The sequence below is a fragment of the Pelobates fuscus genome, chromosome 7, assembly GCF_036172605.1.
Source record: "Pelobates fuscus isolate aPelFus1 chromosome 7, aPelFus1.pri, whole genome shotgun sequence".
In the NCBI taxonomy this organism is placed as follows: domain Eukaryota; kingdom Metazoa; phylum Chordata; class Amphibia; order Anura; family Pelobatidae; genus Pelobates; species Pelobates fuscus.
Genome location: NC_086323.1, coordinates 197,043,371 through 197,060,210, shown reverse-complemented (window position 1 = coordinate 197,060,210; position 16,840 = coordinate 197,043,371). Strand labels below are relative to the sequence as shown.

The 16,840-nt window shown below is 43.1% G+C and overlaps 1 protein-coding gene across 1 annotated transcript; it reads left to right on the top strand.

The window, feature by feature from the left end:
• The first annotated feature begins 257 nt into the window (after positions 1-257).
• LOC134568439 (gastrula zinc finger protein XlCGF17.1-like) lies at positions 258-16,435 on the top strand. Its single transcript, XM_063427029.1, has 3 exons — positions 258-299; positions 14,971-15,079; positions 15,243-16,435. Exon 3 carries the CDS (start codon positions 15,308-15,310, stop codon positions 16,433-16,435), a length of 1,128 nt encoding a protein of 375 aa, XP_063283099.1. The 5' UTR covers positions 258-299; positions 14,971-15,079; positions 15,243-15,307.
• Positions 16,436-16,840: the final 405 nt, after the last annotated feature.

Sequence of the window (16,840 nt, the reverse complement as noted above, 5' to 3'; positions counted from 1 at the left end):
CGTAAGAAGCCCTGTTATGTTTTCCCCTTGGGATTCCGGCATACCTCTGATCCTCAGGTTATTTCTCCGGCTCCTGTTATCGAGGTCGTCGATATGACGCTGAGTGGATGCCCAATTTAAAATTTGAGAATCTAATGTGGTCGAAATATTGGTAATTTGTGTTTGTATTAAATCCTTTTCTTCTTCCAGGTCTGTGACTCGGAGATTTAATTGCTGGATGCCGGTGTCCATCTTCTCCATTTTGGATTGAAAGGACGACTCCATTTTGTTTATCATTTGCTGCATGTCAGCTTTAGAAGGTAAGTTTTTAACAATTTGCTTTAAATCTATTTCCTCATGGTTGTCCACATGTTGGGAGCTATCGGAATAGCAAGGGCTACGAGGTTGTCAATCCGATGGGGAATCCGTTTCCAATATACTCGAGGCCGCAGCCGCGGCCTCGGATGAGCGGTCTGGGTTTTCTTTAAAATAACGGGTTAGGGAGCCCGATTTTGTCGTCGGAGTCTTCCCTGGTATTCCCTGGGTATTGCTGTTCTTTTTGTGGTTACCCATTATTCGTTAAATTCTCCGATTGTATTGGATTGAGTTTGAGTCCGGAGCCGGAAGATTAATGTGCGTCCATTAAGTTTGCCGGTTGGCCACGCCCCTCTTTATTGCTTCTTTTATACATATTTCTCTACAAGGTTACAACCCACGTGCTCTTGTGGAACAGCCAATCAACGACGTACAATACAGTCAGACACTCCCAGCAAATACACACAAACACTACCCTCTGCCTGTGATTCAATTACCTCAACACAATGGATTAACTTTATTATCACAGGCAGGAAAAATACTGTATTCCACAATATTAATACCTTCTAAAATATACATACAATTCCCATAAAAAAAAACATTTGGAATCCGCATACTCCATATACAAACATATCCAAAAATCATAGAAATCTGGCCAGTGGTTAAAAAGATAGCTGGAAGTCCTATTTGACCGACCGGAAGCATGGCTTTCCTTCTGTCAGGGTACCTGTGGTCTCTACCTCCGAAAGAGGTAGAGACTTAGCAGTTCCTCCATCCGGACGGTCTGATGGCTTCCTTCCTCGCGGTCTATCCGGTCGTGCAAAGCCGGCCGCGAGGGAGTGACTGCCTTTTACAGCATCACGTCCGGAAGTACGTCAGGACACTACCGGAACGACCTGTCAGTCAAGTGCTGCAGGACCAATCAGGACGCCTCAGAGGCGTGGTTACTTTTCTGAACAGGGTATTTAACGGAGCTTCTCTCGTCAGCTCATTGCCCTGTCGTGGTTCTAGCTTGTTCTAGTCACTCAGTGCTTGTATTCTGCTTATCCCCTTTGGTTTTGACCCGGCTTGTTTATTCTACTCTGCTTACCTCTGTATCCTTGATTCGGCTTGTCTCTCGCTCTCCTGTCTTCTGTTACCCTCGACCTCGGCTTGTCTTTGACTATTCTCTCAGTACTACTTACGTTAGTCCGGCCATTCTAAGGTCCGGTATACGTATCTGGCTACTGTTTGTACGCTGCGTGTTGGATCCCTGTCCCGATCCTGACATTACGACAGGGCCAATGGATCCTGCAAGTACAAACAGTCAGCTTGCTTCTCCTGATCCTAGGTTTGAAGCCATGGATCACAGAATGGATCAGATGGCACTTGCGCTACAGGCACTATTATCTCGTGCCAATAACCCACCAGAGGAGATACGTAATACCCCTATTTCTCCTGTCAGTTCAGGTTTAGAGGTAGCCACAGTGTGTGCTTCTTCTCGCATTACCCCCCCAGTACACTATGGTGGGGCGCCTGAGAAGTGTCGTGGTTTTTTAAACCAAATTAGTATCCACTTTGAATTGCAACCTCGCTCCTATCCTACAGATAGGGCAAAGGTAGGATTTATTATCACCCTACTTATTGAGAAGGCTCTGAGATGGGCCAATCCAGAACGATAGCCCATTAGTATATAACTATAACGCATTTGTAGCTGCTTTTAGAAGAACATTTGACCCTCCAGGTAGAAAGGTTAATGCAGCCAGATTACTGTTGCGCCTGAGACAGGAGAACCGAACACTTGTGGATTATGCACTAGAGTTCAGGTCTCTGGCGTCAGAAGTCAAGTGGAACGAGCCGGCGTATATGGATGTATTTTTGAATGGCCTATCTGATGTAATCCTTGATGAGGTTGCTACTACAGAACTCCCTGAGAATTTAGAAGATTTAATTTCGTTCATCTCTCGTATAGATGAACGTTTAAGAGAGAGACAGAACACTCGAGAGAGGAACCGGAGACCTTCTTTTAGGTTAGCTCCCTCTTTTCCAAGTCCTGACTCCACGGTATATAACTATAACGCATTTGTAGCTGCTTTTAGAAGAACATTTGACCCTCCAGGTAGAAAGGTTAATGCAGCCAGATTACTGTTGCGCCTGAGACAGGAGAACCGAACACTTGTGGATTATGCACTAGAGTTCAGGTCTCTGGCGTCAGAAGTCAAGTGGAACGAGCCGGCGTATATGGATGTATTTTTGAATGGCCTATCTGATGTAATCCTTGATGAGGTTGCTACTACAGAACTCCCTGAGAATTTAGAAGATTTAATTTCGTTCATCTCTCGTATAGATGAACGTTTAAGAGAGAGACAGAACACTCGAGAGAGGAACCGGAGACCTTCTTTTAGGTTAGCTCCCTCTTTTCCAAGTCCTGACTCCACGGTATCTTTGCTTCCTGAACCTATGCAGATAGGTTATACCCGCCTCTCTGAGGAGGAAAGACAGTACAGAAGAAGAGAGGGTTTGTGTATGTATTGTGGAGCCAAAGGTCATTTACTCTCGAACTGTTCTAACCGTCCGGGAAACGCTCGCACCTAAGTCTCTCTAGAGGACAGGCCTTGGGCGTTTCTATTTTGTCCTCTACTCCTAATTATAAAGATCACAGGCTTCTGCTACCAGTTTCCTTGACTTGGGAGAGGGAAGTAGTAAGGGCTATGGCATTGATAGATTCCGGTGCTGCGGAGAATTTTATCGACCAGGCCTTTGCGATTAAAAACAATATCCCATCCCAGCTAAGGGAGACACCCTTGGCCGTTGAGGCCATAGATGGTAGACCACTACTAGACCCTGTTATCTTTCGTGAAACCATACCCATTGATTTAAATGTTGGTATCCTACACGTGGAGAATTTATCTCTTATGCTCATTTCGTCCCCTTCCGTTCCCATAGTTCTAGGGTACCCATGGTTGAAGAAACATAACCCTATTATTGATTGGGAGTTAGGGGAGATACTCTCGTGGGGCCAGGGCTGCCAGGATAGGTGTTTAAGCAAGGTTTCTCCCTTAGCTAATATTAACATACCGGAGAATCCTACTCAGTTCACAGAAAGACAAATACCAGACCTTTACCTAGACCTAAAGGCAGTATTTGACAAGAAGAATGCCGATTCTTTGCCGCCACACAGGTCATTTGATTGTAAGATTAAGCTTTTACCAGGGACGATGCCTCCGAGGGGCCATGTATATCCTTTGTCTGTTCAGGAAAACTCGGTTCTAGAGGAGTATATTCGGGAGAATTTAGAAAAGGGATTCATTAGGAGGTCTTCTTCTCCGGCCGGGGCTGGGTTCTTTTTCATTAAGAAAAAGGATGGCACGCTGAGACCTTGTATCGATTACCGAGGCTTGAATAAAATAACTGTCAGAAATGCCTATCCTATCCCACTGATTACCGAGTTATTTGATCGTCTTAAGGGCTCCAAGATCTTCACCAAGTTAGATCTTATAGGGGCATACAATTTGGTGAGAATCCAGCATGGTCACGAGTGGATGACGGCATTCAATACCCGGTATGGCCACTACGAATACACGGTTATGCCATTTGGACTTTGCAATGCTCCTGCAGTATTTCAAGATTTGATTAATGAGGTACTTAGGGAGTTTCAACATGATTGTGTTATTGTTTACCTGGACGACATACTAATACACTCTAAGGAGATTGAGACTCGCCATAAACAGGTCAGAAAGGTATTACACAAACTTCTGCAACATGGTCTATACTGCAAATTGGAGAAATGCAGTTTTGATCAGTCTCAGACAGACTTTCTTGGGTACGTGATTTCTGGGGAAGGTTTTAAAATGGACCCTGAAAAACTCCAATCTATTTTAGACTGGCCTTTGCCCAAAGGACTCAAGGCTATCCAGAGGTTTATTGGTTTTTCCAACTACTATAGGCGCTTCATTAAGGGATACTCCTCTATCATTGCGCCTATTACCAATATGACCAAACAAGGGGCTGATACTAAGGTCTGGTCTAAGGAGGCTCTTGTTGCTTTCAAGACTCTCAAAGAACTTTTTGCCTCGGCTCCCATTCTAGTTCATCCTGATACGACTCTGCCTTTCTTGCTCGAGGTCGATGCCTCTGAGACAGGAGTTGGGGCTGTTCTATCTCAAAGGTTAGGGGTGGATAAACCGTTACACCCTTGTGGTTTCTTCTCTAAGAAATTATCTGGGCCTGAGAGCAGATATGACATCGGGGAGAGGGAACTGTTAGCGGTCATTAAGGCTTTAAAGGAGTGGAGACATTTACTGGAAGGGACATTACACCCTGTTACTATATTAACGGATCATAAGAACTTGTCTTATATTGGGGAGGCTAAGCGCTTATCCGCCAGACAGGCTCGCTGGTCCTTGTTCCTCACTCACTTTAATTATGTACTTACTTATAGACCTGGTTCTAAGAACTCTAAAGCCGATGCTTTGTCTCGTCAATATGAACCATCCACTATAACTGAACCAGTCCTGTCCTCCATAGTTCCTCAGGGAAATATCATCGCAAACACGAATCTTAGGATTCACTCTCCATTGCTTTCCGAGATCATGAAGTCTCAGCATTTGGCACCCAAACAGACTCCTGGGGATCGACACTTCGTTCCTGCCACTCTCCAACTGGAGGTGCTACGCTGTCTCCATAACAGCAAAGTGGCGGGGCATCCGGGCATCCGGGCATCCGCAAAACATATGCTCTGGTCTCTAAAGATTTTTGGTGGCCTGACTTACGTAAAGATATTAAAGAATTCATCGGGGCATGTGAGGTTTGTACCAAGACTAAGCAACCTCATTCGCTCCCATGCGGATTTCTGCATCCTTTAGAGGTCCCTGAAAAGCCATGGTCCTGTTTGGCTATGGACTTCATTGTTGATTTGCCTATCTCTAAAAAGCAGACTGTTATCCTCACTGTGGTGGACAGATTTACTAAGATGGCTCACTTCATTCCCTTACCTAAACTCCCATCTTCGCCTGAATTAGCGGAGATATTCGCTAGGGAGATTTTCCGTTTGCATGGGATACCTTCCCAAATTGTCTCTGACAGAGGCTCCCAATTTGTTTCCCGTTTTTGGAAATCTTTCTGCTCCCAACTAGGCATCAAATTGAATTTCTCCTCTGCCTATCATCCTCAGTCCAATGGAGCTGCTGAACGCACTAACCAAAAAGTTGAACAATATTTACGTTGTTTCGTTTCTGAACACCAGGACGATTGGGTCGGTTTGATTCCTTGGGCGGAGTTTGCACATAACAATCTCATTTGTGACTCTACGCAGTCTAGCCCTTTTTTCTTGAATTATGGCTTTCATCCTTCCATCCTTCCTTCGGAGTCTTCTTCTCAAGGGGTACCGTCGGTGGATATTCATGTTGCCAATTTAAGGAAGTTGTGGGATCAGACTCGACAAATCCTTCTGCACAATTCCATGCTGGTTAAAAAACACGCTGACAAACGTAGAAGGGCAGCACCGGTGTTTGTTCCAGGCGATAGAGTATGGTTAAGTACTAGAAACATTCGGTTAAAGGTGCCGTCCATGAAGTTTGCTCCTCGATATATTGGACCTTACAGGGTACTGTCTCAAATTAACCCAGTTGCGTATCGTTTAGCGTTGCCTAATGCCTTACGCATTCCGAATTCATTTCATGTTTCCTTGTTAAAACCACTAATATGTAACAGGTTCTCCTCCACGATCGCCCCTCCTCGCTCTGTGCAAGTGGAGGGTCAGGAGGAGTATGAGGTCAATTCCATCGTTGATTCTCGAGTCTCCCGAGGGAGACTGCAGTATCTGGTCGATTGGAAGGGTTATGGTCCTGAGGAGAGAAGTTGGGTACCTCAGGAGGAGGTGCATGCTCCCCGTCTCCGCAGGGCGTTCCACTCTCGCTTCCCTTCTCGCCCTGGTGTCTTCCGCCCGGTGGGCGTATCTGAGAGGGGGGGTACTGTCAGGGTACCTGTGGTCTCTACCTCAGCAGTTCCTCCATCCGGACGGTCTGATGGCTTCCTTCCTCGCTGTCTATCCGGTCGTGCAAAGCCGGCCGCGAGGGAGTGACTGCCTTTTACAGCATCACGTCCGGAAGTACGTCAGGACACTACCGGAACGACCTGTCAGTCAAGTGCTGCAGGACCAATCAGGACGCCTCAGAGGCGTGGTTACTTTTCTGAACAGGGTATTTAACGGAGCTTCTCTCGTCAGCTCATTGCCCTGTCGTGGTTCTAGCTTGTTCTAGTCACTCAGTGCTTGTATTCTGCTTATCCCCTTTGGTTTTGACCCGGCTTGTTTATTCTACTCTGCTTACCTCTGTATCCTTGATTCGGCTTGTCTCTCGCTCTCCTGTCTTCTGTTACCCTCGACCTCGGCTTGTCTTTGACTATTCTCTCAGTACTACTTACGTTAGTCCGGCCATTCTAAAGTCCGGTATACGTATCTGGCTACTGTTTGTACGCTGCGTGTTGGATCCCTGTCCCGATCCTGACACCTTCCCAAAAGAGTTCCAGAGATTTGGGCTGTGCAGTGGTCTATTTTACTCTGAAGAAATGGCTAAGTCTCATTCGAATGCACTAATGGGGCCGTTTGTGCAAATAGCCTAGTATAACATGGCGTTCGAATCGTCGAACGCACTTTGATTCCAGCTGAAGTGTCGAAGTTGCTGAGAAGGTATGGGTCAGCGGTGTTCGTGCCATTGTGTAGCCGTTTTCAGTTCCATAAATTTGACGGCACACACCGCTGACCGCGTTCGAGTAAATAATGATGGACGCCACCATGTGTTCGAATGTATGTACGGCGGCCATCCAGGGGTCGGCAATTAACCCCTTCAGGACGGAGTCAATAGTGCACGTTCTGATCAAAACAAAACGTAAACAAAAACTGGAATTTGCGCTATGTGTCTGTTCACCCGTAGTTCCCCTCTTTCATATTATATGCACCCACACTTATTATATATCATTTTGTTCAGGAGAAACAGGGCTTTAATTTATCATTAACTATTCATATATGGAACATAATTCGTTATGAATAAAATTTAAAAAAAATGTGAGAAAATAAATTTTAGCTGTGAATGTCATAATACTGTTAGGTTTTACTGTACAAAAATGCACATATTTGTAATCAGCGATGTCTCACGAGTACAACAGTACCCCCCATTAACAGGTTTTATGGTGTTTTGGAAAGTTACAGGGTCAAATATAGAACATTCCATTTTCAAATAGAAATTTGCCAGATTGGTAATGTTACCTTTGAGACGGTGTGGTAGCCCAGGAATGAGAATTACCCCCATAATGGCATACCATTTGAAATAGTAGACAACCAAAGGTATTGAAAGTGGGGTATGTTTAGTCTTTTTTTAGTAGCCACTTAGTCACAAACACTGGCCAAAGTTAGTGTTCATATTTGTTTTTGTGTTAAAAAAGCAAAAAACAAATATTTGGCCAGTTTTTGTGACTAAGTGGCTACTAAGAAAGACTGGACATACCCCACTTGCAATACCTTGGGTTGTCTACTTTTGCAAATGCTATGCCATCGTGGGGGTAATTCTCATTCCTGGGCTACCATACGCTCTCAAAGGCAACATAACCAATCTGGCAAATTTCAATGTCAAAAAAATGAAATGCAAGCCTTATATGTGACTCTCTAACTTTCCAAAACACCTTGAAACCTGTACATGGGGGGTACTGTTATTCTCGGGAGACTTCACTAAACACAAATATTAGTGTTTTAAAACAGTAAAACATATTACAACAATAATATAGTCCATAGAAGTGCCGTTTGTTTGTAAAAAATGCAAAAAACGTCACTTTTACTTAAAATATCATTGTTGTAATACAATTTACCAGTTTGAAACACTAATATTTGAGTTCAGCGAAGTCTCCTGAGTAAAACAGTACCCCCCATGTACAAGTTTTATGGTGTCTTGGAGAGTTACAGGGTCAAATATAGTGCTTGCAAATTAAATTCTTTGCACTTTCTCCCTGTGTTGTCAGGTATGTCAATCAAATGTTAATTAATCAAATCACCTAATTATGTTAAAAGATTACTTAAAGGGGGCCGGGCCGCCGAGCCGAAAGGTCGCAAGATAGATCGGCTCCCGCACAATATGACCTGATAAACATATAAATTGAATTTCTCGGGGGAATTAACGGTCACCATCCACGACCCTCGATGCACACGGGCTACCGGAGCTGGGGAGAGGCTTGCTCCTCGAGTTCTAGTCCCTCGGAGGAGAGGCACCTACTGTACCAGACGGAGGGCCTACCTGGCGGTGAGTGGAGTGGACGGCCGCCACTCCACTATCCTGCCCAACGGAGCCTGATGTGAGCATAGAACACGGCGGACCCGGCCCCGGTTCCCCCCCCTCTGGACCGGGGGGGTGATCCCGGTCCATGCCTCAGAGCTATGCCCGGGGACCCTGCCGGGCCATCGGGCCCAAACTTAAGATGGCGGATGCCAGGCGAGCGGGAACCGCACCACAGAGCCCATGGCGGTATCCGGATACCGTCTACCCGACGGCAACATGAACCAAGCGACCCGTACCTCACGGCAACGCCTACATAAGGAGACAATCCAGAGGCATGGCGCTGATCACCCGTCACGAAACACCACCCACGTGGACGGCCCGGCGGAAGAGACCGCTCACCCTTCTTCTGAGCTGGGAGCTCACCGGGAGGTACCCCTCCAGAGCGCGCCATACCCCCCAGGGGAAAGCCGGCACCCGATGGAACCCGGGGACCACGGTCCTGTTGATGGGACCAATGGCGATCGCACACGAGCCCCCACTAAGGCCTCAGGCCGAAGAACAGCGGCCCCGGATGCAGAGTCGCCACGACACTGGGATGATCAGTTGCTTGGGGCTGTTCTACCATCCAGCTAAAAAGCAAGCGGCACCTACCCCGAGATACAGCGCAATACCCTGCGAACCGGGAAGACTGCAGACTAGAACAGCAATGGACTCCCTGGCAATAGCCATATTACTTACCATGGCTGGGACTTGGGCCTCACAAACGTAACTGCTCAAACCCTGTGGGCTCAGCGTGCAGAGATAGCATTGGCTAAGGCAATGTATGCTTTAGATGTTTACTGCTGATTGTCTACACACTAACTATCGCCCTGATGCACTCTCATCTCATTAGTCTAGCAGTTATATTCTCTCCTCCATGCTATTAACCTGATAGTTATGAGCAATGTCCCAATGACTAAACCATTGACTCTGCTGCTCCACGGGTGTATCAAACACAGCCTAGTTTTGCCAAGTCTAACAAGATTGTTGTTTTACTACCTAGCTGCGCATAAACCATGTAATGTACATCTTACACAGCTGAATCCCATGCATCCACTGTCCATACTGCAGATGCTACTAATAGGTCTTAAGCCCCAGCCTGCACCTGGTGTAAATCTAGCATGTCTTACCTGTTTTGCTAATAAGCTCAAAGCGAGTCCTGCATATATCGTCATAAGCGTCGTGAACTTCCCTATGATCCTTGATTACATACTTACTTATACTGCTAATGAGTCCACACTGCTTGTGCCTTAAGCTTCAGTTAAACAACCGTAAATATATAACACTCTCGCATGTAGCCAATCGGATCCTATGATTCTTAGCATGCATTTAAACTCGAATACTAAGACATATATTACAGTACATCTGTTTTCACAAATTAATGTTATATAATACTCTAGCATGTAGCCAATCGGATCCTATGATTCCTAACGTGTACTTAAACTTGAATACTAAGACATATACTTCTGTCCACCTGTTTTCACAATTGATGTTTTAAGCGTGTTTATATACATATAAAATGAGGCTGATAAGTCTAGGAGATGATGTACTTTGTTATGCTGTCCTTAACCTGTATAACCCCTGCAAGTCTCCTTCTCTTTATTCTGTATCACCATAATCATATGCCTCAATAAAAGAAAGATTTACAAAAAAAAAAAAAAGATTACTTAAAGGGGGCGGAGCCTAGCATCCAACCTGAGCGGTCGCATCTTCCATGAGCTTCGACAAACTCGGCCTGAAACAAGCAATAAACCCGGCAGAAATTTGTGAAAACATCCCTGCGGGACCCCTGAACACATACACGACATCATGGGGCGCAAAACAAAGAAACAAAAAGCCGAAAAACCTAACTTTGGTATGATCATTGGGGATTTATGGCGGCAGGCACATGGAGCCACATCAGCCAAGATGGCGTCTTACCCCGACGATAGCTCCGACTTCTCGGAAGAACACACCCTGGAGTCCGGAGACTACCTCCTACAAGACCCTCCACAACCAACAGTGACCCCAGCGTCATCCCTGATTAAAAAAGACTCATCGCCGGTAACCAAGGCCGACATGCAAGAACTGCTGGCGGGCCTTCGGCGAGACATACATGCGGACGTGGCCGCACTCCGTGCCGACCTTCAAGGCTTGACAGGCCGCATGGGAGTTCTGGAAACAGACTCCCACAACGTCAAACAACAGACAACTCACTTGCAATCTGAGTTAAAGTCCTTGCGGGATCAACATACCGCCCTGGAACGGAAAGTCACATCCATGGAGGACGCAAAGAGATCCAAGAACCTCAAGGTCAGAGGAGTGGTGGAGACAGTGCCGGACGCGGAATTACCGCATTTCGTGAGACGCCTCCTGTGCTCTCTATTACCCCCGAAACAAGCAAAACTAATAACTCTGGAGAGCATGTTCCGAATACCCAAACCCCAGAAAGCTCCTAAAGAAGCTCCCAGGGATCTGATAATCTGCTTCCAGACTAAACAGGACAAAGCGGCGGTAATGGCTGCCGTACGGGGACACTCCCCTTACACATTTGAAGCCTCTGCTCTCACTTTTTATGCGGACTTAACCGGGGAAACGCTAAAGTGGCGTAAGTCTCTGCAGCCCCTTACAACGCTACTCCGCTCACGCACCATCACTTACCGGTAGCGAGCAGCTCAAACTTTGATGGTCACCCACGAGGGGAACTCATACCCGGTCCACAAAATGGAGGACGCGACTGCACTTCTAAGGAACCTGGGCCTGCCACCCGACTACATCCCCGAAGTCATGCACCAAACGGCGACCACACAGCATAACTGGGACCCAGGGAACGTCACAGCCTTCGTACCCCGGAGAAACCAAGAGATCGCCTACGCCACGGTCACAACATGAGGACGGAGAGACACCAGTTACCTGCTGCTTAACACAGGACGTAACCTATCTTCCATAAAGACACGCTCAGGACAGTTATTGCACAACCTGAGAGGTACTGACTGACCTATACTTACCAGATAATATCCCTAACAGTGGCGGCGATCCGTTTACACCTCACCGCTCCTGTTGCCAATTGACACGGACATTATATATCCCACGTTATGGTTATATTTTTTTTATCTTTTAAAACACAACTCGTTAAATGTTGGAACATTATGTTGTGTACAATGCCGACCTTACTGACAGGCATCCTGATGTTGGACTATCGGACCCCGCCATTCATGCCTTAATACCACCCTGCCTAACGTTAGGACACAAAGTAACCTCTGTCCCCCTAGTGGTACCATATTGCTTAATATGTTAACTGTATTTTTTGCTTTTTACCTTACTTTGTTTAATTTTCACGTTATGCGGACGAACGATGACTATATGCATGCAAGCGACCTTACAAGCCCCCCCTGCAGGCTCTTATAAGTTATCACAGCCTCTATAGCACCACCTGAGATTACAAGCCCAGTAGCTAAACATATCCCTGTATAGCCTAGCTCCAGCCTGTGCACGCTACACGGATCTCTCATCATATACGGTGCCTCTACTTGAATCCCTAGAGCCAAGCACTCCACGTAATGCAGCTTAATAGGCATAATATATACATTGTTGTACTTCACATACGTAGTTTCGATGATCAGACCGCTACGCTCATACTTAATGCATGTAACCTAATACGATATAATAGACCGTTTTTTGAGCTTAAGCAAGCCATCAACTCTCCATATGTGTTTCCCACTATAGGACAAGCTTGTATAAACGGAAGGGGAAAAGGTCTATTATACAGTTGGATTGATTCTGTAGAGCAATAAAGAGCCAGACTCCATTTTTAAAAGAAGACTGGACTGCATAATTGCAAAACACTTAATACATATGTATATGCTTCAGATGCAATGTGTAAACTGTGAATACAATTAGTCATGAGTACATAAGAAAATAATTACAAGGATAAATATTTAAACATGAACTAAAAAAATAAATAAAAAATAAAAATAAATAATAAAAAATAAATATATAATAAAATAATAAAAACAAGAAGAAATATTGATAATAGGGACTTATAGAAAATTAAAAAGATCAAACTGTATATTGAGACTCTGTGGGTCAAGAGTCTTTAAATGAAATGCCCATTCCATCTCTTTGCTGCCTAGAATTTGTTTAATGTCTCCACCTCTCCAAGGGATACTGCATGTATCTATACCTATGCATTTAAGAAGTTTAGGGTTTTTTCCGTGTTTAAAAAAAAAAAAAAATGCTTAGATACTGAATGGAATGGTTTTCATAACCTTTTAGGATGTTCCGGCAGTGTTCTGCCAATCTGGTTTTTAATTCCCTAGTAGTCATGCCCACATATTGAAGACCACATGGACATTCTAATAGATAAATAACGTTCTTTGTGCTGCAGTGAATACAATTTTTTATAGGGTATGTTCTTTGTCTAATAAATGATTTAAAAGAAGTAGTTTTTGATTTAATTTTATCGTCCGTACGTTTACATACTATGCATTTATTGCATTTAAATATAGTTTCTTGTAAGGGTGGATTTAAGGCTGGGTGCCCCTCTGAATATAAAGTGTGGTTTATCGGGAATAATACCAGCTAGAGTCTCATCCTGTTTTAATATATGCCAATGTTTGTTGATAATCTTCTTCATAACATTATTTTTGTTATTGAAGTCAAAGATAATTGGCAATGTTGGGGCATTTTTGGAGGCTTTATTCTCTCTGTACTCCAAAAGGTCTGATCTCTCTTTCTCCCTAACATTTTTTTATGGTTTGGTTTAAGTTGTTTAAGGGATACATTTTTTGAGAGAATTTACTCAACAGCATTTGAGTTTGAGCCTCAAAATCTTGGGTAAGGGAACAGTTCCTTCGAAGGCGAAGGAACTGGCTCTTGGGTATTCCATGAAGCCACGGTTTATAATGGCAACTCGACATATCAATCACATTATTTGTACATACTTTAAAAAAAAAAAAAAAGTTTTAGTATGAACCTTATTGTTTTGAATAAAAATTTCCAAATCTAAAAAGCGGATAAAAGATTAACTGTATTTATGTGTTAAAACTATACCATTATTGTTTTGATTTAAAACAAGTAAAAACTGGTTGAGGGAGTTTTCTGTGCCTTCCCAAATAAAAAATAAGTCGTCAATATATCTAAAGTATGTGACCAGGTTTGCCTGCCAGTCATGCTCTCCAAAAATGGCCGTGGATTCCCACTCTGCCATAAAAAGGTTAGCATAACTGGGTGCAAACCTGGTCCCCATAGTAGTCCCTTGTTGTTGTAGATAAAGAGTCTAAAAACCAAAGATAATGTTTTTTTTTAAAATAATATTAATACCTTGAATTATAAAACTTATCTATTGGTCTGAAATTCTATTTTCTGCCCTTAAGATTTTTTCAACTGCAGAACAACCTTTATCGTGAGGAATGATTGTGTACAAGGATTGTACATCACACGTAACTAAAAACATATGTGTCTTTCCAAATAAAATTATTTAAAAATCGGAGTAAATTCATTGAGTCTTTTAAATACGATTTCATACATTTTACTGAAGGTTGTAAAAGAATGTCTAGATATTCAGATAAATTAGATAAAATTGAATTGATCCCTGATACGATAGGCCTACCAGGAGGGTTTATAGCATCTTTATGGATTTTTGGTAGGAAATAGATAACAGGGATTTTTGGGTGAGAGACATTTAGAAATTCAAATTCTTGTTTATTTAAAATATTTTGGTCTCTGCCACTATTTAAAAAAGAGGTTAAAACTTGTTGGATTCTTGGGGTCCGATCTTGTGACAATTTATCGTAAACCTTACAAGCATTAAGTTGTCTCATAGCTTCTCCCTCATACATATCTTTAGACAATATTACAATCCCTCCACCTTTGTCAGCTGGCTTTATAACAATGTTTACATCTTTTTGTAATTGTAAAAGTGCCTTGAGTTCTGGTTGTGAAAGATTGTCTCGATTATATTTTTATTTTTTGATTTTTTCAAAGTCTTTTGTTACCAATTTTTAAAAAACCTCTGGGGGACCTGTTTTAAAACTTGATGGAAAAAAAAGTTGAATTATTTTTCAGAGAGGTAGATATTATATTAGGGCAATCTTCTGATGAGGTAACTGAGGGTTGTGGGGTAGATACATCTGAGTTTTTACTGGCAAAAAAAAATCTTTTTAGAGTGGCCTTCCTTACGAATTTATTTATATCTATAAATGCTTTAAATGGCTTGTAAGGATTCATTGGAGCAAATTTCAGTCCTTTGCCAAGGACTGATATTTGTGTGGATGTTAGAGCTTTTTGGGATAGGTTGAAGATGCCAAGTTCCTTCTCATTTATAGGGGTTATTGTCGGTCTAGCCTTTCTCTTTTGTGCTCTTCTCCCACTTCTCCTTCCTCTAAACTTAGGCTCCTTTTCCTCGTTTTTATAGGATGGGGTGTTTGTGCGTTATCTTATGTTTTAAAGAAAAAGAGAGCAGACAGGAAGAAATGAATAACAGATCCTGACAGAGGGAGAGAAGAGGAATCGATTGGGGAAAGGTAAGTTCGGCATGATAGTGCCGCTTTAATTTCTTCTCAGTCACTAAAACACCTGATGTTTGTATTTCTTATCGATTAAAAATAAATTGTCATTTTTTCTAAGTATTGCAAACAATAATTTATAGTGGCCGATTTCCTTTAACTCCCGGTATATTTCTTTCAGGTGTATTTGTAAGGAGAGGTTATACTGAAAGTGGTGACAAGAACAGAAATACACAAAGCAAAGCTATGAAGAAATCTTTTAATAACCGCACCAAGGACTTTCACTCTGAAAAATCAAGCATTTTCTCAAAGGAGATAGTAAACATAAACCTCAAACCTGTCTCATGTTCTGTAAGTGGAAGATGTTTTAGTCATAAAGAAACTCTTGGTAGACATCAGAGAAATCACACAGGAGGGAAACCTTTCTTTTGTAGTGAATGTGGAAAATGCTTTGTCGCTAAAGCAGTTCTTGTCCGTCATCAGAGAACTCACACAGGAGAGAAACCGTTCTCATGTTCTGAATGTGGAAAATGTTTTGTTGATAAATCACGGCTTGTCAATCATCAGAGAACTCACACAGGAGAGAAACCGTTCTCATGTTCTGAATGTGGAAATCGTTTTAGGCACCATTCAACTCTTGTCCGTCATCAGAGAACTCACACAGGAGAGAAATCATTCTCATGTCCTGAATGTGGAAAATGTTTTGTTCGTAAAGCAGTTCTTGTCAGTCATCAGAGAACTCACACAGGCGAGAAACCGTTCTCATGTTCTGAATGTGGAAAATGTTTTGTTCATAAACCAGATCTTGTCAGTCATCAGAGAACTCACACAGGAGAGAAACCGTTCTCATGTTCTGAATGTGGAAAATGTTTTGTTCGTAAATCAGAGCTTGTCCGTCATCAGAGAACTCACACAGGAGAGAAACCGTTCTCATGTTCTGAATGTGGAAAATGTTTTCGGCAACATTCACATCTTGTCAGTCATCAGAGAACTCACACAGGAGAGAAACCATACTCATGTTCTGAATGTGGAAAATGTTTTGTTAGTAAACTAGAGCTTGTCCGTCATCAGAGAACTCACACAGGAGAGAAACAGTTCTCATGTTCTGAATGTGGAAAATGTTTTCGGCAACATTCACATCTTGTCAGTCATCAGAGAACTCACACAGGAGAGAAACCGTTCTCATGTACTGAATGTGGAAAATGTTTTGTTAGTAAATCACAGCTTGTCCCTCATCAGAGAACTCACACAGGAGAGAAACCGTTCTCATGTTCTGAATGTGGAAAATGTTTTCGGCAACATTCACATCTTGTCAGTCATCAGAGAACTCACACAGGAGAGAAACCGTTTTCACGTTCTGAATGGGGAAAATGATTTTTCGTTAAACCTAATCTTGATGGACATCAGAGATCTCACACAGGTGATGAGTCTCTAAAATTGTATTATGCATTAACATAGAAATGAAATATCTTGTTTTGTGAATTTTGATCATGCTGACATAGTAAATAGTAATTGTGATAGTAGCAGTCAACGTACATATGATGACTTTCCGGCAACTCAGGATACATTGTGGTTGTATGTTATGTCTGTTACAGAGTGAAAGGCTACTTTCCCCAACCCCCATGTTAATATAGACCATGGCAGCTCCACGGTGCACAAGGTTACATCACCTTTTCTCTAACGGGACCATGGTTGCGTTCCCGGATCTACAAACCTGATACCAAATAAAGCGATATTCCCCTACCTACAACTCAAGTCCCTTCTGGGGTCTTTGACCCC

What these genes read in the sequence shown, in the direction of transcription:
- LOC134568439 (XM_063427029.1), top strand. Translation starts at nt 15,308, where the DNA reads ATGAAGAAATCTTTTAATAACCGCACCAAGGACTTTCACTCTGAAAAA.